The 23220-nt window shown below is 36.3% G+C and overlaps 2 protein-coding genes across 4 annotated transcripts in view; one reads left to right on the top strand and one right to left on the bottom strand.

Annotated features, from left to right (window-relative positions):
- LOC121873279 (G-protein coupled receptor Mth2-like) overlaps nt 1-12781 on the top strand; it is a 40181-nt gene extending 27400 nt beyond the window's left edge. For both annotated transcript variants that reach the window (XM_042376729.1, XM_042376728.1), the window contains 4 exons: nt 1315-1486; nt 2942-3037; nt 6914-6995; nt 9720-12781. In XM_042376729.1, coding sequence (XP_042232663.1) covers nt 1315-1486; nt 2942-3037; nt 6914-6995; nt 9720-10058 — 689 coding nt within the window. In that variant the 3' untranslated portion in view covers nt 10059-12781. The remainder of the gene's footprint in view (nt 1-1314; nt 1487-2941; nt 3038-6913; nt 6996-9719) is intronic.
- A 3798-nt stretch (nt 12782-16579) lies between these two features.
- Nucleotides 16580-23220, bottom strand: part of LOC121873278 (unconventional myosin-X-like) — a 160299-nt gene continuing 153658 nt past the window's right edge. For both annotated transcript variants that reach the window (XM_042376726.1, XM_042376727.1), the window contains one exon: nt 16580-20304. In XM_042376726.1, coding sequence (XP_042232660.1) covers nt 20167-20304 — 138 coding nt within the window. In that variant the 3' untranslated portion in view covers nt 16580-20166. The remainder of the gene's footprint in view (nt 20305-23220) is intronic.

Genomic DNA, 23220 nt, shown 5'->3' with positions numbered 1-23220 from the left:
TTTATTGGAATTATTAGACAATATCAGACATTGGTTTTAACAGACCTTCAGCTTTTGTGACAATGGTGTCCTCATTGATTTTAATTGAAAGTGATAGTAAATTTAAATATCATTTTAGTGTTTGAATTTAGGTTTACCACTTGTTTTGCTTATGTTTTCTTTTTATTTTTTTATGAGAATTTTTCTGGTTCTTTCCCACAGCATCACAGAATGGCCAAAACCATGAGCTAATGTGGACTCTCTGTTTTCTGTAAATTGATTTACACTCTGCTTTTCCATCATTCATGTATTTCACTGCTTTCCCTTCATTTCTAAGTCATTCTTCTCTTAATTCTTTCATTTCCTTCTTGGTCTTCCTCTTTCCTTTCTGCCATTCACCTCTGATTCATAGCTCTGAGTATGATAAATTGATCTGTCCAAAGTAAAATTTAGATTTAATTATTGTAATTAAAGATTCTATTTATGGTTAAACAAGAAACTATTAGGCCGGTACCGTACCTTTTCTCCGTATAAATGTCCTTTCATCTAACTGGTTTTGGAAAAAATAGACCAGTTTGTCTTGTCCATCCCCCGTGATGTACACTTTAGGTCATAGAAATGTTTTAGTTGTTTCATGAATTACAGCAGTTTCTCTTTGACCTGCCAGTAATTTCTCTCCCCAAAAGTTTAAAACTTTGTTCAAGGCCTCTTCTAATACCTTTACTGCTCTGTAAGAGGTGGAGGAATTGCAGTGTTCTGGTACTTTCCTGTGTATTTTAGAAACTTAGGTCTGGATTTAACAAAAGTCACTTAACTGACTTTTGATTATGAAAGCTTTTTTCCTATTTTGTAGTAGAATCCATAGCCACACAGCTATGATTCAATGGTCAGGTGGAATTGTATTTTGACTAGTGAATTGGTCATGGATTCTAATATGACATATGTAGCCTTTGCTTGAGGCATGCTGATTAGATAGATTCTGCTTACAGAAGAGGCCTAACACACCATTAAAGGGAAACTGTAGCTCCTAATTTTCCCTTGCTTGAGGTAGAAATTGTGACATGGAAGAATGAGTAATTGGTATGGCCAAACATGTTAATCAATCACCCTGACTTGCTTTATTGAGGATGGTAGGTGGTTTCCAGTTCCCTCATAAGCAAACTATGTTATGATAACTGCATGGTTCTAGGCTCTCTTAGAGATTAGGATTTTAAAATGAAACTTTCAATATTCTTAATTTACATAATTTCTGTTAAATGCCATCTTAAAATCAATCAGTTAGTAACTAGTAATTATATTTCTTATTCATCTACTGTACCTCTAAAATCATTGCAGGCACTGCTGAGTACTGGCTCTACTTAGCAGGGATCATCTTTATCTTAGTGGTGATCAACTTGTTCTTCTTTGTACATGTAGCGGTCACACTGGCAGGAGACTTCAAGAAAACCCGAAGGACATTTAACACTACCACAAGCCATAGCAGTAATGCTCCCAAAACCAAACTACAGTAAGTTTGCCCATTTTAGAATTTGTGCATTATATCAATGACTTAATGGAACTATCTCATGATATTATATTACTATCAGCAAAAAATAGACATTAATTAGCATATATTATACAGTGCAAATTAAAACATACTTAATTTCTGTACTACCAGTATATCCACATTATCATGTTCTCTAATTAGTAACATCTCTCTAGATATGAACATTGTTAGCTGTACAATATTTTATAGATAAGCATATTGTTCTTATCATTAACCCTAAATCTTTTTCAGTCTGATTTCTCTTTCTACTTTGTTCAGTTGATAGTTTGTTTCCCTGTTTCTGTTCCCTACCTTAGAACTTCAACATTTTTCCTTGTTACCCTGTACTATACATTGCATCTGCTATTTTCAGTCCATATTAAAAGTTTGCTCAGGTCTTCTTCTATTTTACTTGTTCGGAAGATTCCCTGATTATGGCAAGGAAAACTCTACCTCAGTTTGGTTGTGGTGGTTTTGATCTCTTGTGAGGGATGGAAGTCAGTGACCAAATATATTAAGATAGTAAAATTAGAAGGGATATGGAAAGTGTGATTCCTCAATTTATGTCTGAGGGATAAAAGTTATGTGAACTATAATATCTCTGTAAGCCAGAACAATTGGTGCAAAGCACTTATGGGAATGAGAGATTTCTGGGTAACGAGACGACTCTCTCAAAGCCAGAAAAAATCCCTCATCCCTGGAATTTTTTGGGTAAAGGGAAAATTTTCTCGGAAGTTCCAGAAATTATACATCATGTCATCTCTTGAACCCAGAAAGAAATCCCCCATCCCGGGAATTTACCAGAATGATACATTATGTTTCATCACTCAAAGCCGGAAAAAATCCCCCTTTCCTGAAATTTTCTGGGTACTGGAAATTTTTTCTCGTAATTTCCGGAAAATACCCCTGATTTTCATCTCTCAAACCCGGAATAAAAATCCCCCATTCCTGAAATTTTCCGGTTACCGGAAAAATTTTCTCAGAATTTTCCAGAAAATGTGCCCCACAGAAAATCGTTCCCAAAGCTGAAATTTTCCAGAAAATTTAAATTTTGGGAATGATTATCCTAGAAAATTTCAATTCTGGCTGTTGGAGAGTTCCGTTTTAGAGGGATTCCGGCAAACGGAGATATTACCAGTTCAGAGTTGGCCCCAGTGTACCTGTTGATTTGCTGGCTTCAAAGTAATCATTGAATCAAAGTTGGAACTTTCTTCACATATTTGAAGGAACTGGGTAATTGACACGTTACAAAATTTGCACTGATCTGAGTAGAACATCGACCCTGCCTCAAGAATGCAGATAGACCCTTGAACAAGTTATAATTTGTTGGGGAATATTCTGGCAGGTAATCTCAGATTTCACTTAACAGTTGATGTAGAAGCCATAAAAATTATTTTTATAATGTTTCTTTAAACAGTGAGGCTTTATTATTCCCAGGGCCTGGCTCTACATAAAGCTCTTCATTGTCATGGGGATTGTATGGATAGCAGAGACCATCTCCGGTGCCCACCAGAGGAATTCTTGTACCTATTGGTAGGTATAAATAAGATACAATATTGTTGTTTCTTACCATAATTTTGTAGAATGCCAATGATGAAAGTTTTTTAATTTATTTTGGTTGCTCTGTTTAAATGAATGCAGTATCACTGTTGTACCAGAACTATAAATTAAAATTTTAGGGATAATTTTCAAATAAATTTTACACTCATGTGGTGACCACTTGAAACAGTGAGATTTAATTTTGGTTGCCATAACTTTTACTTTTACTTTTATCCTCTTCGCCACTGATCGGCTTGTTAGCCGCTTGGGCGATCGGTCACGTCTCTGATTACTTTTCCTTTTCATTTATCTTCTTCACCAAAAGATTGGCTCGCTAGCCGCCCGGGCGATCGGTCATGTCTCTGTCACGCACTGTTGGCAAATACTGGGCATGCACCGGCTCCTGAATGTACCTGAACCCGCTCCAGTGTTGGTCAAGTCTTGTCTTGAAAGAGCTCACACTCGGTGCCGTCACAACACTCTCTGGTAGATTGTTCCAAGAGTTTACAACCCTCACTCCAAAAAAGTTTGGGTTTTCTGGACGGCTTCTTCAATCTTGAGCTGTGACCCCTTGTGGGGCGAGCGTCCGCCAGCTCCAAGTAAGGACACTCAACTGAGTAGTGCCCCCCGAGATGCTTATACACCTCAACTAGGTCCCCCCTTGCCCGTCTGTAGTATAAGCTTGGCAAGTTCAGGCGCTCCAATCTCTCAGGGTAGCTGAGGTGCCGAAGTGCAGGCACCAGTCTGGTGGCCCTCCTTTGAACATTTTCAACCAACTGACAGTCCCTAGCATATCTCGGGGACCAGATGGGAAAGCACTTCACTCCTGAAGATCGTTACGAGGGACGGACCGTCTAGATATCTGAACGACCTTCTTATAAGACCCAATAATTTATTTGCCTGATTTACCTTCTTCTCACAATGGCCCGAGAACTTCAGCTCATTGTCAACATACACACCTAGGTCCTTCTCACACAGTCTCAACTAGTGCAGTTTCTTCATCCCGTTGGGACATATGATACGCCTCCTTACCGTTGGTACGCCCCAGGTGCATCCTCTTACACTTCGTGACATTGAATCTCAGCAGCCATTTCTTCGACCATTCCTGGAGCCCACAGAGGTCCTTCTGCAGCTCTTCACAGTCCGTTTGGTTCTTAATTTCCCGAAATAACTTGGCGTCATCGGCAAACATTTGTATGGAGGAGTGTACAACGTCAGGCATGTCATTTATGAAACAAACAAACAACAGCAGGCCCAATACACTGCCCTGTGGTACCCCACTTGTGACAGTTACAGATGATGATTTCATACCATTAATCACCACACACTGCTTGCGGTCATGTAGAAAGTCTTCTATCCACGCTAGGACATTTCCCCGAATTCCGTACCCTTCCAGTTTGATTTTCAGCCTTTCGTGGGTACACTGTCGAAAGCCTTGGCAAAATCTAGGTAAATATTGTCAATATTACCACCCTGTTCCAGAATATGGGTCCAAATATCCAATACCTTGAGCAATTGTGTTAAGCAGGAGCACCCCGGCATAAAACCGTGTTGGCAATCTTTTACAAGGTTGTTTCGTTTTAGATGTTCCATTGCGGCATCTCTGATAATACTCTCAAGTACTTTACATATTATGCTGGTCAGGCTCACCGGTCTATAGTTGTTCGTGGAGTGACGATCGCCCTTCTTGAAGATAGGACTCGCATAAGCCACTTTCCATTCACTGGGGACCATTTGTTCGTCCAGGCATTTACAAAACAGGATCTTCAGGGGCTCTGCAAGCTCATTGCACAACTCTCTTAACACTCTAGGATGCACCATGTCAGGTCCGGGACTCTTATGGACCTTTAGCCTGGACAGTTTATTTCTAATACCCTCTTCTGTGAACACAATGTGGGGCAGTGCTGTGTCGAACCGTCTGTCCTCAAACGCAGGAGGGTTAGTTGCATCCTCTCTTGTGAACACTGAGGAAAAGAAGCTGTTCAATGCCTCAGCTTTATCCTGGTCAGAATCTGCATAACTACCATCCACCAGCCTCAGGTCTGATACTCCTACTCGAGTTTTCAATTTCGACTTTGCATAGCGGTAAAACGCCTTTGGGTTTGACTTGACCTCGCTTGCAACCAGCCTCTGGAACTCCTTTTCAGCCCTCCTACACTCTATCTTTGCTTGGTTTCTGGCTCTTGCATACATCCTCCTGTCTTGCTCATCGTTTGACCCAACCCACGTCTTGAATTTCTGGGGTTTTTTCTTAATTTTGTTGACCGCCGCATGGTTCATGTGTAGGGATCCCCTCGTATTCCTAGAAGCACTGGGTTTGGTCTTGGGTATATATTTATCGATCAAATGGGTCATTTTACTAGTTATGATATACAGCGTAGTGTCTGCGTTCTTGTACCTTAATAAGTCAGGCCAGTTGATACCCCTCATCTCTTCCCTCATCCCATTGTAATTTCCCTTGTAATATTTCCACCTTGGCCTGGCCTTATCCTTAACTAGGTAACAGTTAAATCTGAATGACAACACTGTATGGTGACTGGTGCCAACTGGGGCAAGGTGTTCCAGTTTGGCCACCATACCCTCCTCTTTTGTTATGATGAGGTCAAGTGGCTTGGGTGTTTGCTCCCCTCTGTAATGTGTCGGGTCTCTAACATGTTGGAACAGAAAATTATCTCTCGGAGTCAGTGGCGTAGCTAGAGTGTGTGCCGCCCGGGGCGGCCCTTGAGTTTGCCGCCCCCTTCCCCCCCCCGTGACCCTACAAAAAATACATATTGCACAGTGACTCACTCTTTTTATATATATATATATATATATATATATATATATATATATATATATATATATATATATATATATATATATATATATATATATATATATATATATATATATATATATATATATCATGTAAATCCACAATGAAAACGTGGATAAGATAAATCTTGATAAAATCACACGGGAAGATGGAAACAACGGAGTACCTTAGCTTTCGTCTTTATTCAAGACATCTTCAGTTGTACAACAGTTCTACAACACCTACAATATCTTGTTGGCGTACTCTTAGTAGTGTTTCAAACTCCTCTCTCTTATCAAGGAACGTGTCAGAATTAGTGTACATGACATTCAAGCCATAATTTGTTCTCGGTAACGTCTCTGCTCTTAGTGATAAACCCACTCCCCCCACATTCTCAGAAGCTGCAGCATTTGCTAAGTACACTGTATTTTGCAGGGTGTGGTTAGAAATGTCATTGTAAGATCAAGGTCAAAATCACAGTGGAAGATCAAAATACTGTATCATTATTCGAGGCTGTTTGAGTGCAGTTTTGTTTGTACAGGATTATGGCAGCTAAGAGTGAATAAAATATTGTTGATTTTTGCAGGTACGTACTGTAGAGTTATAATTATTTTAACCAAGTTTGTCTTGAGTGTTACTGGAGTCTCTTCCGTGTGAAATAATAATGAAAGTTATTCTCAGCAAACGTTATACTCTTCATTGTTTGAATTTCCTTGATACATAAAAGTGCATTTTCAAACTGACTGTCATTAACCAGGGTAACATACCTTTTTGGTTTGGTCTTCATTGAAACCAAATCCTCCACATTGTGCATTAGTTGGTAACTGTTTATATAGTAACACTAAAGGGAGAATTTGTACTGTTTAAGACCAAGAATAAGTTTTTATTATTAATATTACAAGTAAATCCAAGTGAAGCTGACAAAACATAATTAAGATAGAACTTATTAAGGCTCTTTAGGTAAAGTTTGTTTGTTATAAAGTATTGTTTTGAATCCACTAAACTTCAGTACAGTAATTAAATACAGTAGATAGCATTTGATATATTGTATCTAACTTGGTGAATTGATTTTACAGGGTGTTTTTTGATATAATCAATGCATTGCAAGGAGTATTCATCTTCCTTGTGACTGTTTGCAACAAGGACAATAAGAAAAAGGTGAGAGGCTTATTACTCCTTTAATTATCACTAAAGTATACTTAATTTGTTCTCAGATTACTCGTCTCTTCTCTGCAGTAAAATGACATTTCATGCTTTCAATTTCCCATTTGCAATGAAGGGCAATTTTATAATACCTGTACATGGAACTTTTTCCACTTCAACACATTTCTGTACCAAAAGTTTCATGTTTACACCCGTTGTAGTTTATCAGAATGCCCCTGCATCACTGCTTTAAGATTCACATTTAACAAGAGAAACAGCTGCCACATTTACCATTCACCCAATATTTTGTGTCGAATAAGCGTTTATTTTCTTACTGATTGGCCTTCCTTGTCTAAACAGAAAAAGCTGAATCGTCATAGGTAAATTCTTGGTGAAACATTGCACACACAATCAAAAAGCTCTCCAGGGTTGACCCCTGAAAGTTTTGTGAATGATCTTAGAGACACATTTATAACAATAAGAAAAGTCTTGAATTATGACTACAGTGATCCCTCGGTTAACGAATGCCTCGATTAACGAAATTTTGGTTAACGAATTACCTTCCATAAGATTCTTCACTTCGGTTAACGAGCAAACCCTCGGTTAACGAATTCCTTACAAATTTTTCCCAACATGTTTTCGCCTGCATTTCGCTGCCCACCAGCTGTAGTATTAGTCCGCCAATACAGTAATCGGTTCTAGGGCTTAAATTCCTTACCCTTTTAGTAAATATCAAGAAGTTTATACTATTCAATCATTTTAAAAGTTTAATATTAAATTTTTTAGTCATTTTAACAATTATTGAACATAATTGAAGGTAGGGTCACTAGTTTGTGGCACGCCATCCAGTCTGCCAACACAGCATACAGGCATCAGTCTTTGTGTCTTTTCAGTGGAGGTAACATCTTGCTTGAGACTCTCTTCAACTAAATTCCTTTTTTCTGTGTTTGCAAGCAAATTATTGGTCATTTTGAAATTTATTTTACATATTGACAATATACAATGCAGTGCAGTGTTGATTTAAAGAAAATAATCTTGAATTACACCAAGAGAACTAAAACTTTATGGGTGAAATGGCACCATGGGGTGACTTCTCTTCCACCCCAATGCCTTCTCTTCTCCTTTCTCCTCCACCCCCATTCTAATTCCCATCATCATCATCATCATCCAGAAGCCTTCTACATACACACCTCAAAGTAAGTGTTCTACCTTTTTTGTTGAATTTAGGCAATTTTCAGTGAGCTGGAACCAATTACCCAAAAACCCATTGAAACAATGGTTTCGGTTAACGAGTTTTTCGGGTAACGAGCAACCTTCTAGAACGGATTGTGCTCGTTAACCGAGGGACCACTGAATTGGCTTCAGCTTGAAATCGCCGGCAGCGTTTGCGCCAAGCAGCAGCGTAAAGCGGTCTTTTGCTGCTTTAAAACCTGGCGCTCTTTTCTCCTATTTGGAGATATAGGTCCTCTCAGGCATCCTCTTTCAAAAGAGACCAGTCTCATCCACATTGAAGACTTGCTTTGATGAGTATCCTCCTTCCTGGTTGATCCGTTTGAATTCTAGTGGGAATGTCTCGGCAGCAACCGTATCTGAACTGGCAACTTCACCAGTCATCTTAATGTTGTGGAAGTTATACCTGTGCTTAAATCATTGAAACCAGCCTCGACTGGCCATAAAGGTCTCTTCGTTCGATCCTTCACCCTCTTCTTCCTTTACATTGTCAAACAAGGATCTGGCCTTATGCTGGATAACCATAAGGCTTACAGGCGCATTGCGTTGATTCTGGTCCTCCACCCAAATAGCCAGCATCTTTTCCACTTTTTCTTTCACAGTACTTCTAGTACGAGTTGTTTTAGTTGCACTGAGAGTAGTACCACTTCCAGCACTAACCTTAATCTTGTCAGTGTTGATCCGGATAGTACGCACCGTTGTGGGGGTTAGACCAAGCACAGCGGCTATGTCCACAGCGCGTTTCCCTTTTTCAAATCGGCTTAATACATCCATTTTCGTAGCAAGGGTAATGGTCTTACGTTGCCTCTTCACTGCACAAGTATTAGTAGCACTTGATGGGTGCTTGGAAGCCATTTTGAATGGTTATAGTATAGTTTTAGAGCAAAAGCACTTAAGCACACATGAATGCTGTGAAGTCGTAACAGAGACTGGCTTGGGGACGCTGTGACGTTCCACGAGTGAGGGCAGCGCGCCAAACCGAGAGAACGTAGCACGGCCAGACAAGAGCGGGTGATGCGCCGTAGAAAGTAGTCCGTGACGACGCAAAACGACGTAGTATCAGATCCCTGGGACGGTAAGCAAATTTTTTTTTTCTAAAGTTTAGCGACCTAGTACCGAAATAACGTTAAGCGGGATGACATTATATGAGGATGCACTGTAATACAGTAATGTCATGACTTGTTAATATCCTTCTTGAGATGGTAACTATTGCTTCTCATCTTCTTTTCAAGGGTGATTAGTTTGCAGTCACTAGTACCAAGGGTCTCTTTAAAAACCAAACCAAAGGCTTAGTTATGCATTACATGAGTCACCTGTTGGAAAGTTAGAAACTTCTTCGGATGTTTGAGAATTTTTTCTGGACTGACAGAGTACCGGTAAGTCTAAAAGAACTGATAGTAAGGAAGAATGTTCTTAGAATTTATTTTCTAGTATTAAACTAAGTTTGACCATTTGATTTTACAAGTAAAAAACCTTTCCATTTGTACACTGCATTACCTATTTTGACAGATACGAGATACCTGGAATCCTCGCCTTCAGAGTGTCCAAAAAACACTTAGCTCTATGCGAGCGCACAGTTCCACAATGAGAACAAACACAAGTACAAGAGTCAATGACTTGAGTATTGGAGCATCTGAATCTTCTAGAAAGACTTCAGTTACCTCCCTCCCAAGGAAATTCTCCATTGTGTCGAATATCTTCCATCCTGCTTCTAACAGGGACAAAGCAGCCACAGAACTAAGTGATACTTCTGAAACACCCAATAAATCTAAGGAGAGTACAGCAAACAGGAAGATTTCCACTACCTCTAACCTTGAAACAATTCCAATGGAGACTATGGATGAATAGTAACATATTCACATCTCCCCCAATAGTGTTGATTGATTTTTCTGTAAAAGAGAACTTATTTTCATTGGTGTTTTTTATAAGGCACTACATTATACAGTGTGCCATATCCATACTGTCCCTAGCAGGCAGTCATGCCTATGGAAACCACTTTAAATTTTTCACATTATACAGCGAGTAGTTTAAGAACTGGAAGGAATCCCACCATTAATTTGAATTAACATGTGTTCCCTTCAAGTTTCCGTGATCTGCAACAACTTAGTTTTTCTCTGCAAAATTACTTATAGGTGGAAACTAAAGAACCTGTTGATGATATTCTCTTCCTGCAATGGGTTACATTGTCCAAGGATTAGCTTATTTTGTGATCTCTTCATGAATATAGTAATTACTTTGAGTTAACTTCATTCTATAGGTGAGAAAGCCATGCTTATACTATGGTGTCATTCCATAACTTCAAACTAGAGGGGTGGTTTTATCCCAGCTCAGGAGGGTTACTTTGCTCTTGCCTTAATTTAAGCTAAGAATTAACTTTCTATCATCCTAGGTGAGCAGTGTTGGCTTAACTTGGGTTTTAGGAAGACTGAGAAGGTATCATTGTAAATGCTGTAACAGTTTAAGGAGCCATAACTCTGAATATTATTGATAGAAATAGTGATTATGAAACTCTTCTGAGATGTTTTGTCATATATACGTACCTGATTTGGTAAAAAAATTAATACATACCTGACATATGTCACCCTCTGCTGAGTGAAAGGATGCAGTTATGTCAACTCTTGTTGGCACTAGGTTGTAATGTCAATCAACATCCTTGGGTAAGGATGTTCTTAGTTTCAACATTTATGTACTTGATCTTAGCATTGTATATAAGAGCTCTTACTGTTACTACACTATAGTATTGAATTTACTTATTTTTATACATGTGACATATAGAATTTTAGGCAATAGAAATAATTATTTTTAAAGTTATGTTTTCAACTGAGCTGGAATGTTTGAGGTTTTCATTTACTGACTCAGTGTTCAGGTGGTACTACTGTGACATTATTCACAAGATTATGATCATGAGAATATCATTGAAGACAATGATCTTTTAAAGTTTATTGTAAAGTATAAAATCTAAAGGGGATATAAGAATTGCAATACGTATAGTAAAACCTCCATAAATCAGAATAATATGGGCTCTGCCTCTACAAGTGCTGAAATAAGGCAAATTCTGAATTATGATAAATTTTGTACATCACCACTGATGAAGTCATTGCTTGATTTATTGTAGAGCACTGGAGTTGTATTTTTATTAACTGTTTTAGTAAACAGTAACAGTTTTTAACAGCAATGATTTAGTTCAGCTAATAAGGTAGGCTAAGTGAACTTTCAAGGCATGCAGGAAATACAGTATGATAGTTTATCTTGCACTCCTTCACAGTTTATCTTTCACTCCTTCACAATGGCATTTAGCTCATTATGTAATACAGTATATTAAAAGTTATTTATTACCTTTTCAGTATTATGCAAGAGGGGTTATAGATTGAGAATAGTTGAATGTACAATAAGTTTCAGATGAAATAGATGAATTGTCTTTTTGCGTCACCATTATTTTGGTTACATGGTTGTGAGAATTACATAGTTGCTGGTGATCACATTGTTTCTCAACATTGATCATTATTATATAACCTCATAGTCATTGTTAATTTTGCTCATTTTCATTTCTCCAGTATTTTGTATTACATATTTTACATGATTCCCCAAATATTTGATACAAAATAAAAGAGAACCATCTTTTAAGTTCCCTGTAGTTTTAAGTGGTTGCTGTTAGACTTCATTATTAAGCCATTACCGGTATCAAAGATGACAAACCAACCAAACCTGACTTAACTTACTTAATCTAAGTTATGTTGGTTTGAATTTGTCCTTATAAATTGCATGTGAATTGCCTCAGAAAATCAGGCATGCAAATTTGGTTTTCTGAAAATTTTGTAGATGACATTAAATGTAGTCATTGTATACAATTAAAGAAAACAATATTATTGTGATAATAAGGGATAGAAAATTTCTTAAAGCCAGTACTTAATTTAACAAAGATACATTACTGTACAGTAAGTCCTCGCTTAACGTCATGGTTCCGTTCCTGAAAACCACGACGTTAACGGAAACAACATTAACTGAATCAATTTTCCCCATAAGAAATACTAGATAAAATATGGGAGTTACGCTCCCCAGCCTCCCTTTGCCCCATAAAATACATTACATATACATAAATTCAATGGAATTTTTATAGAGAATAGTATATATTATACATCCAAAGAGATAAATAAACTAAATCATTTTGTATTGTGCTCACTGATGGGCGGAGGTGGAGCGAGTGTGTTGTTACATTGGTTAATTCCCCATTTAACCAGGTTGGAACACATATAATATATATTGGGTTTTTAGTAACAAAACCCAATTGAAGTTTCTTGTTTTATTACAAAAAGATTATGTCTAATTCCTGAGTGTAGATCAACCGTAAGTTCCACTATTTATGAATGAATGAGAAAGAGGACGTCGTTTATGTAATATAAACGTGGATCAACGTCCGTTCGATGAAAGTTGGTGAGTGACTGACGAAGGCATCGCACTAGTGCGCGCTTACATAGATGCTGACATATGGGCTTCTCCCTCTTGGGAAAGTTACTCTTCACGTGATCAGTTCATGTCTTACTCATAGTTAGTGGAAAGTTACAGGTGGTGAATCTGAATATACAATCAGATGTAAGAACCCATTTATATAATACGTTCTGTTGATGAGACAGGGGCCATTACAGTGTGGTGGGTAGTGGAGAGGAGGAAGGTGGCTCCTCTCGCTCGAACTGGGTGAGAGAGGGTGATGCGCCGTACAAAGTAGTCCGTGACGACATTATACCGAATTGGCAGAATGTTAACTGAATCATGGGTATCTAAAGACTAGCTACGTTATAACGAAACAAAGTTGTTGGTGGCAATGTTAAACGAGGATTTACTGCATATGGTAAATCATAATAATGTTGGAGCAGAGCATTGGCAATGCTCAATTCTCTTTGTGCCTTCACATGGATCTTTGAGTTTCATGATATAATCACGCAGGTAATTTTTACTCTTCCTAATGTCATGAAATATACTTTTACTTATCTTGAATTACACACATTTCCAGTGCTTGCAATTTATTGGCAATCAATAAAAAATAAATAAATAACATTCCTCTTGCTTTCAAGAGGATTTTTGTAAGTTCCTGTACAAATTCCAGGACCTTCATTAAAAGACATTATGAAACACTTACGGCTTTCAAAATGCACAAAATAAGAAATCATGTCAGAGTGATGAGCAATGGAATATCCACACTAACTGACAGATGCTGTCCCTGTCAGCCCAAGAGTGAGGGGATGCTACACACCATGTGGCCTGTTTCAGAAGCTATTTACTATGATTCAGAAAAGGTTGAAATTAGATTTGAGCTTTGAAATTTCCCAAAATAGCCAAATTAGGAGAAATTAAAAAAATTGAAGGTTTTAGTGCATTTCTAAAATCTCAGATCAAATAAGATGTTTGTCTTCAAGAGGAAAATAAGTGATGTGTACTTGTACACAAATCATTTTAGTTAGTGCACTTTTCTTAAAGTTTGTAAATACTGTATAAGAAAATCAAAAGAATGTTTGCCATAGATACTTAAGAATTTAAAATTTTATTAATTTCATAAGTATATACAGTACCTTTACTATACCTGTACATAACTTCCAATACAGGGATTTCTGTCTCATAATTATTAATTGTTGGTGAACCTATGTAAATACTATCCTTGTTATGTGCTTGAAAACCTTAGTTATTGAAGTACAGTACATTACAGTAATAACAATATAACATCATTAAGTTGCCAATACTGCACAGTAATCTCTGTTAGCCGGAATCTTCTTTCCCCGGAACTCTCCTATAGCCGGATTTTTTTTTTAGCATTCCGAGAAATTCCAGGGGAATTATTTTCATTCCAGTCATGGAAATGAATTTCTGAGGATTGCATCATGTGCATTTCTGGAAAATCACTCCATTCTGGGCATGGGAACGAATTTCTGAAAGATTGCATCGAGTTTCCGATGCATGCCAGGTGCTTGGGTGGGTAGGTTGAAAGTGCTTGACCACTACTGTCATGTGACTGCTTGAGATGCCTGTGATTGGCTGATGTACTCACAGCCTATCTCTCCTAACTCTTGCATCATGACATTTTTAGTTCATTGTCTGTTGCCATTGCACAAACTTGCTCGCTCTTTTACTGCTTTTTTCGCTTAGGATCTGGTTGTACCAGGATATAATCAGTCAAGAATACAGTTAAAGTTGTTTTAATATGTAAATAAGTGCAGTTATGTATACTGCACTGTACATTCAGTAAGTGTGAAAGTACCATATGTACAGTCAACAAAAAAATTACTGTGCCCTTGGGATCTGTTGGAACTGGGAATGAGCAAATATCTCGGCCACTCATGATATGTGTTGGGTTGGCATCCCCTACTGTATTATAATAGCCTTCAATTTGCACTAAAAATCAACAGTCAATTGCTCTGTAGTAGTTGATTAATAGATGATTAGGAAAGGATTATATGACACTGAAACAGATGTGCTACCATATTTTATGTGTTCTGGAAGAAAACCAACAAGTAGTGGAAAAGACTAACTGAAATACTTTGAGAATAGTTGTACTGTACATGGCATTTCCCTACCTGTTTGATGGTTTAATATTTCAAATCTCTCTCCTTACAAAATGGATATCCCTGCATATCATCCTTTATGTATCTTAATATATGTATGAGGATGTGGGTTCATGTGATTTTATGTGGAATCTGGTCATTTATTATGCATTTGCAATTGATGTGGTAGATAAGTGGGGCTACCGAGTTTGTCTCCATCAATCATTTACTGTAATGTATATGGAAAACACACACAGGACTGAAGTAGGTAAGGAAACCAGAGGGTTCATCATCACTCTCAACAATGATGGTCTCAGCAATCATAAGGTGGCAAGACGAACTGGTGTGTGCAGAAAAACGGTAGCAAGGTGGATTGTTATGTCAGTGACGTGTAGACTTACTGGTAATCAAGTCATTGATGCTGGAGGTGCAGACAGAATATTAAATACACATGTTAATAAACGTATGGCTCACAATTTTTTCTAGCCTCTTAACATTACCCTAAGTCATTTGGAAGAATTCCTAAAAGCTCTGCTGATTAAATGAAATCCAGGAAAATGGGAATCGGTTTACACAGTACAGTACGCATTAATCCGCTTTGGCATATCATTCATATGTATGGGTCACAGGTGTAACCTCTAGTTCTTGGGTATTGGAGATAGAGATAAGATAGAAGGTGATGAGGATTAAGGTTATAATGTGTTTACATTTATATCCACCAAATATGTCCATTTTATCTGTGGTTTGGAATGCACCTCCGACATCGGCATATAGTTGAAAGAAACATTATTCATTTCCAACATTCCCCTGCTTTAAGTACAGTACTGTATAATTATACGAAGCATGTTTTACAGTGATGCAAATAAAAGTAATATTCTTTGTGAAACGTTCTCAAAACTCTCAACTCAATTTTTAATACATACAAACGAATCGCTTCCCGAGACGACTCGTATCTCTATCATAAGGAAGTACAGTATCTGGTAAGTAGAGCATGCATATCAACACCAGCATACCTGGGTTATCTAGACATTTCATTTTATGTTCCAGAATGGAAAGCATTGAAAGTGGCACAATAATTTGTTTTTTTACTTTACAGTACTATACATAGCAGAGTGGGCAGTGTATGCCTGCTTCCTGTAGGCTAGTATATAAAGGGTGGATGTTCAGTTGGCTCCATTCCTGCACTACCTGTGGTAGTGCTGGTGTGCGGATTAGTGGATGTCGTAATTATGACGACCTCATGTTTAGTAAGGTCAACCCTGTGTACTTAAGCCTCTCTCGGTCCTTGTAATTCAGTTGTCTCTGAAGATAACCACAAGGAAAGAAGAAAACACGTTTTCTTCTTTCCTTGTGGTTATCAGCATATACCTAGATCACGCGCACCTACAGTGATTTATTTCAGCTATTACAACACAAATTAGCTGAGCTTTCCTTTTGCGCATTTACAGCTGATTTGTCAGGCAAGAAAATGACGGTAGCAAAGCGTGTGATGGAGGGTGCAGGAGGGGGTTTTGAGAATTGCAATTAAATGCCGTTTTGAGAATTGCAATTAAATGCCAGGTAGCAACGTGTCCTAATATTACGTATTTAAGTTATTATTAGATGTTTTAATTGCCTGTATGTTGGCCTGGCGAGTTAATGCTAGGCATTTACATACCTAGGTATAAAGCTAGATGTCGCATTCTGGGTTGGAAAAAAACAAAAAAAATATCCAGTAACCTCCAGGTTTGAAGCCTCCCATACCCAGGTAATTATGCGAGTGATGAATAACAGGCTGGTCTATTACTTTGCAGGAAATAAAAAAAAATCTACACAATGGTAGGTAAATAATTAAAAATATACAATTATTGTTATATATTTGTGTAGAAATAACATCTGACATATCACTGACAAGATTTACAAAAGCTCATTGAGAGTTTCACATAATCATCATCATCATTAATCTTGCTTTCTTGTTAATACAATCACATTCCATCTTCTTAACTGACATTTTGCACCCCATTAAAAAAAAGAAAAAGAAAAAAAAATAGTCCAACAATACCAACTGAGAATACAAGTAATGTGAAGTTGAATTTTAATAATAAATGTAAAGGACTGGGTATACTGTATAATAATTGTACCAGAGACCCTTGATATAAGACAATGAGGGATAAATGACTACTTGTCAGCATTGGCTTGTGATAAGTAACAGTCAACACAACCTTGTTAACACCTGTCAGTCAAAATGGGTGACTGAGGAAACACAAAAAGGTATAACAGTAACACTGGCCAAGTTCAACATTTTCATCTTAAATCTTTCCTAGCATAATTCTTTTCTATCTATAATAGTTTGCTACCTGCTAAAGAGCATTTCTATGGTGGCCTCACCTCTGAAATTTTAGAAAACAAATTCTACAGTATCTTCATTTGTAAAAAAAAATTTTATCAATAAAATGTAGAATAATCACCATCATCATTATATTCACCAATTACTGTACCGTCTGACAGCTTCTGTATAAAGCAATAGTCTCATTCACTTCTGCCTATCTCACTATGTCCACTATGTGTCATATTCGCATGATCGCAGCCAAGTCAGCATGAAAATTTAATAAAAAGCTAGTTTCTCTTTACCAGAGTCACCAGATAATAAATATATACACACACTTTCATGCTACCATTGAGAGATTCTTTGGTAAAAATGTAAGTACAAAAGGCATGAGGAGAATCTATTGCACATAATTGTGAGAACAATGCAATATTACTTTGATAAATATTCATATTCATCCCAAATGTAGATTACACAAATACTGAACAGGAAGCATCTCTAAACATTAAGGCATTTTGGAACATCTGGATAGATAGCAAGATGATTTGTAATTAATTTATATGTTCTCATTATATAACATCATTTTTGGGGCAAATACTTGTTAAAATCTATCTGTTCATACTGTACCATTATCCACCATAAAAGGTTTTACAATCAAGGAACTGCATGACCAAGGTAATCATGTGAGTGTATACCACAGCCTTATCTGTTCAGAGTATTAGATTTGAGACTCCTGGGTTATAAAATGATGAGTGTTACCCCACTGTCATGGCAACCTTTAGCAAATAGTAAAGGAAGTAAAATTAGTTGCATTTTTTTTACATTCTTGTGTTTTAATCCAATTTACAGGATCAAATAAGATGACCTCCACTGAGACCAAGACATTTTTTAAAGTAAATTTCTTAGGACCTCTGGATACAATCTATTTACATACTCATTTTATCTGAAGGATGATATCACTAAAGAAAGGCAATTCCTTGAATAAATGACAAATCTTGAAAAAAGAATTCAGAAAATATTATCATTATCTATGCATTTTCTTCAATATAATCCATCCTTTCACACATATCTGGAGATCAAATTTAAAGACTGCTTTCTTACAATATATACATGCAGTCTTCCTAAAAAAAAATTAAACACGTAAAAACTTTGATCATTAGCATCATATCTTTCAACAATTAATAGTTGTATAACTTGTTATGCTTGCACACTACATTCACTGAGTAGGAAAAATGGATTCTGGAATCATTATACAAAAAAAAAAACTAACTAAAATATTCAAAACAATATACAGTAATTAATAAAAACTAAAAAAAAAAGTAACGACTAGCATGAACTGGATCAAGGAAATATTTGATCATATCTGTCTTGAGTTTTTTATATGTATGAATTAATGTCTTTAATCACATAATCCCTTTTTAACAGACAAGTGCATCACAGCAAACTATGCTGGCTGAAAAGAAACTGAAAAGAATAAATACTTGTGTGTGGGAGTAATGATTATAGCCATCAACAATCTTGGGTACTTATATTAAAGAGACCTTCGTTAACAAGAATTTACATTAGCCATAGCATCACATGTCAACTTATTTTAGTGATGAGATATATGCCATCACACTGTCATAAATACTATTTATATAAACAAAACTGACATAATGGATATCCAATATCAAGCTAAATAGGTCTGCAATAATTATATGGCTGGCTAAGGGGACATACTAAGAAATCAAGTAATTCCTACATCACATGTAGAACACAGTCAACAAACATGTAGCACCAGAAATATATAATCAATTTACCACTGAAAAGTTAAATAAAGATTCAGTTGCACATAATTTTAAATGGTTTATATGATCATAGTACCAAGGAATGGAAACCTACTTCATTTTAAATTCCTAACACCCTAAATTCAAAGGCAATTTAGGAGAGGTTCTTTACTCCTCAAGGCAATTAATCTTTTTAGTATATATATATATAGTGTATATATAATGTTTACATCATATAAAAGTATTTTCAAAAATTTAAAATAACAAAAAATATTTGTACATGAAGGAAACACTGAATGAGTCTTAGGATATACTGTATAATCATTCCAGGATTTAAGCAGTAACCATTAAAAATTATCATCATTCAGAGAAGCATTCACACTTAAAAGCGCTTTGAAAAAAAAAAAAAAAAAAAAAAAGCCAATACTTGGCACAGCACACTAACATGTGGCTTTGGTTGTTGCTGCATGAGAATGATCACTAACATCAGTCTGCATGTTAAACTCTTGAGCAAGTTAGTGCATGGAAGTGGAGATTCGGCCATCATCTAGAGGTTATTTTTCTAGACCAATGACAAGATCACAAATACAGTATGTACATCTCAAGTATATATTATTTTTTTCAGTTTCACCAAAGATTTATAAGAAAACATATACAACTGTTATAATGTCATTCAATTAATACAATATGTTTGGGGAATACTTTGGTGAGACATGATACTTGTTTACCTCATCCGTACAGGACTCTGATGGTTTTCTGTTATGTAAGATAAATAAAGTTTTGGATTAAAAATCTTCAATATGAATTGATTTTATGCTTTTCTAACAGTGAGTACTATTCTTAAGCATTGTAATTGAATAAAATAACATTCAATCAATGCAAATCACATGTTTGATTACATTATTAATATCAGCTTTCAGAAAAACAAACTTGTGAAATTGAGATTTCCATACACTATTACTACAAACATATTGAATTTAAAAATATGATTGTATTCTGGCACTTAGCTTCCCTGCCTAGATATCAATAATTTTATATTTCACAGTTAATCTGGTTCTTTCCCAGGCATACTAATGAAAAGTAGATATTTGTAGCCAAAATGATGTAATACTACAGTACACTGTACAGTATTTTGTACTACAGTACAGTATTTAGTATTTGGCAAAGTACTGTAAATTTTGAATAAAATTTATATAATATTGTGAGGAAATTCATCAGAATATCAAGCACTGCATGGATACAAGCATTACTGTGTAGCCAAAAGACAAATTAAGTATACTGAAGTATTTATGAGATCACTGAGTAACAAGCTCCTCCGTTAACGTTGGGGGGGGTCGAGCCATAATACTGTGAGGTCAGGATCGTCTGGTTTCCCCATCTTGTGATGCAGGAGGTGCCATCAGTCCAACAGGAGTAGGGCCCTCAGTCACACCACGAAGATTTTCTCTCAAGACTTCAGTGTAATCCTTGATTAAGGTTGCAATCATAAAAGCCTGAAAAGGATTTACAAATAATAACAACAATATTTTGGTCTATGATGCAATATAACTACAGTCTAATACTATTATTAAGCAGCAGAATGCTGCTTTACTAATAAAACACAAAGAATTAAGAAAATGAAGAACTAACAACATTCAGGCATGAAACCCGGCTACTGAAGATGCTTAGGTAATCAGTATGTTAATTAGATAGTTCAATTATAAATTATCATAAATATATATGTATATAACTCTTGCTGTTTTACATCAATGCTGTGACATCAGAAAACAGGGCAGTTTATGAGAATATAATTTCTGACAAGGAATTTGTTGTTTCTAAGCAAGAACACACCCTTTTGTGTTCTTTTTGTACACACAAAAATTCTAGTAATCATCTATCGACTATCTAGATTTGGGTTACACCATCAGGATCCTAATACAGTACTACAGATTGACTATCTGAGTTCTCCTGACTGAGAAGAATAGGAATGATCCTCCTGAATGCTTGTCCCCAAGCCACCATCTACTAAAAAAGAAAGGCAGCTCTACTCCAACTTGCCATAAGAACCATAATAAACCAAAACCTGTCCCAAGACCATAACATCTTCCCCAACACTTACAGTATTACCCCGCTTAACGCGCTTTCACTTAACGCGTTTTCGCATATACGCGGTGCCTTGCCAAAGCTGAACTTTCACTTAACGTGGCATTTTTCATCATATACACGGTGAGTGTCCGGCTCGAGAGCTATTTTTAGATTCGCACCACCCCCCACCCGCCACCCTGCCTGACTGCCTGTTTTAGCTCATAAAATTCATACAAATTACCCAGCCAGAATATAATTTACATTGCTGGAATTCTTATAATTTGGTGATCATTTTGAATATAAACAACATATATTTTGCATTAAACATACAATTTTTAGATAAAAATTGTTCTCTAGGTAATTATGTTATCTTTTGTCCAAAATATATGACATTTATATTCAAAATATTCCTGGTCTTACAAGGAATCCAGCAATGTCAATTATATTATCCTAACTTTAGTTTGAGGTATTATTTATTAAAATTTAGTGGTTATCCCACACATCTCCTTGGGACGGTTGGTGGGGGGTGGGGGGGAGGGAGGGACCGACCGACCGACCATCTGTTACCCAGTGAAGAATTATTTTTTTTTTTATTAACTGAAGATATTTGTTTTAGCTCATAAAATTCATACAAATTACCCGGTCAGAATATAATTTACATTGCTGGAATTCTTATAATTTGGTGATCATTTTGAATATAAACAACATATATTTTGCATTAAACATACAATTTTTAGATAAAAATTGTTCTCTAGGTAATTATGTTATCTTTTGTCCAAAATATATGACATTTATATTCAAAATATTCCTGGTCTTACAAGGAATCCAGCAATGTCAATTATATTATCCTAACTTTAATCTGAGGTATTATTTAATACTAAATGTTAAAAACTCTTGAATGGAGGATTGGTGGGGGGTGGGGGGAGGGTTGGGACTGACCACGCGGTTGGAAGAGGGGGGGAAGGCAAGGTGGGGTACTTTGATTGACAGATAGTGTCGAAGAATATTTTTTTTTTTTTATTAACTGAAGATATTTGTTTTAGCTCATAAAATTCATACAAATTATCCGGCCAGAATATAATTTACATTGCTGGAATTCTTACAATTTGCTGATCATTTTGAATATAAACAACATATATTTTGCATTAAACATACAATTTTTAGATAAAAATTGTTCTCTAGGTAATTATGTTATCTTTTGTCCAAAATATATGACATTTATATTCAAAATATTCCTGGTCTTACAAGGAATCCAGCAATGTCAATTATATTATCCTAACTTTAGTTTGAGGAATTATTTATTACTATACCTGGTTTTCCCCCAAAAATTTCTCAGAGGGAAGAGCCAGTGAGTGTAGTGTGAGAAGAGGGGGAGGGAGTTGAGTCCATTATTTGAATGGACATTAACTTGGCGACTGTATTTCTCTATTTCTCTTAAGTATTAATTGTGTGCATGTACCATCATAAAATTAAGATGTTATTTTTACTACAACATAGTTATTTGTCGTCAAAAAGTGGAGTTTGGGGGTCGGGCTGGGTTCTATTGGAATTAATCCCATATGTTCTGTTATTCACTTAACGCGGTTTTCACTTAACGCGGGACCCTCTGGGTTCAATTGACCGCGTTAAGTGGGGTACAACTGTACTTCAAAAAAGCACATTTATACTAAGTATGATCACAAAGCTTGTAGGCATCCCAACTCCATCTGCCATTCTGGACTAGTCCATTTCCCATGACCTGGCTCTTATACATGTCATCTGCTCAGTTTCTTCTGTAAACTACTTGTTGATTTCCTGACATTTACCGTGGCACAGATACTCTTCTACCTACACACTACAGTTTCTCTCTGGTTTTCACTTCTATTTTTCTTAATATATTCTGCCTTATCATACTATCTTACTAGTTATAATAATAAAATTAAATATGCTAATCTCTCATTAATGGCAACTGGAAGATATCAAGGTAACTCCTACTGATGATGCACTTATTTAACCCCAGAAGGATTTGTGAATTATAATTTCAATAATCAAATATAAGCTCATTACACATTCTAAGAATAGAGACAGTGAATTTAATGTACTGGTCAATTTGATCCAGTGTGAGCAGTGTTTGTGACTTAAGGCCAATACAAAAATGCTGTATTCACTGCACACCATAATTGACATTTTAAATGTGTTTACGGGTAGTAGACAGCTATCAAATGGGGAAGATATTGGGAGCATAATTTGTTGTCTAATGGTATGTGACCAAGTATCAGGTTGCTGATCTGACTGACTTTCTGCTTCATTTACACAAAATTGTAGTCTCAATTGTTTCTCTTACAGTACTTTGACAACACAACATA

This window comes from Homarus americanus, unplaced genomic scaffold (assembly GCF_018991925.1).
Source record: "Homarus americanus isolate GMGI-L3 unplaced genomic scaffold, GMGI_Hamer_2.0 scaffold32929, whole genome shotgun sequence".
Taxonomy (NCBI): Eukaryota; Metazoa; Arthropoda; class Malacostraca; order Decapoda; family Nephropidae; genus Homarus; species Homarus americanus.
The sequence above is the reverse complement of the archived record's forward strand: the minus strand, read 5'-3'. Positions and strand labels throughout refer to the sequence as shown.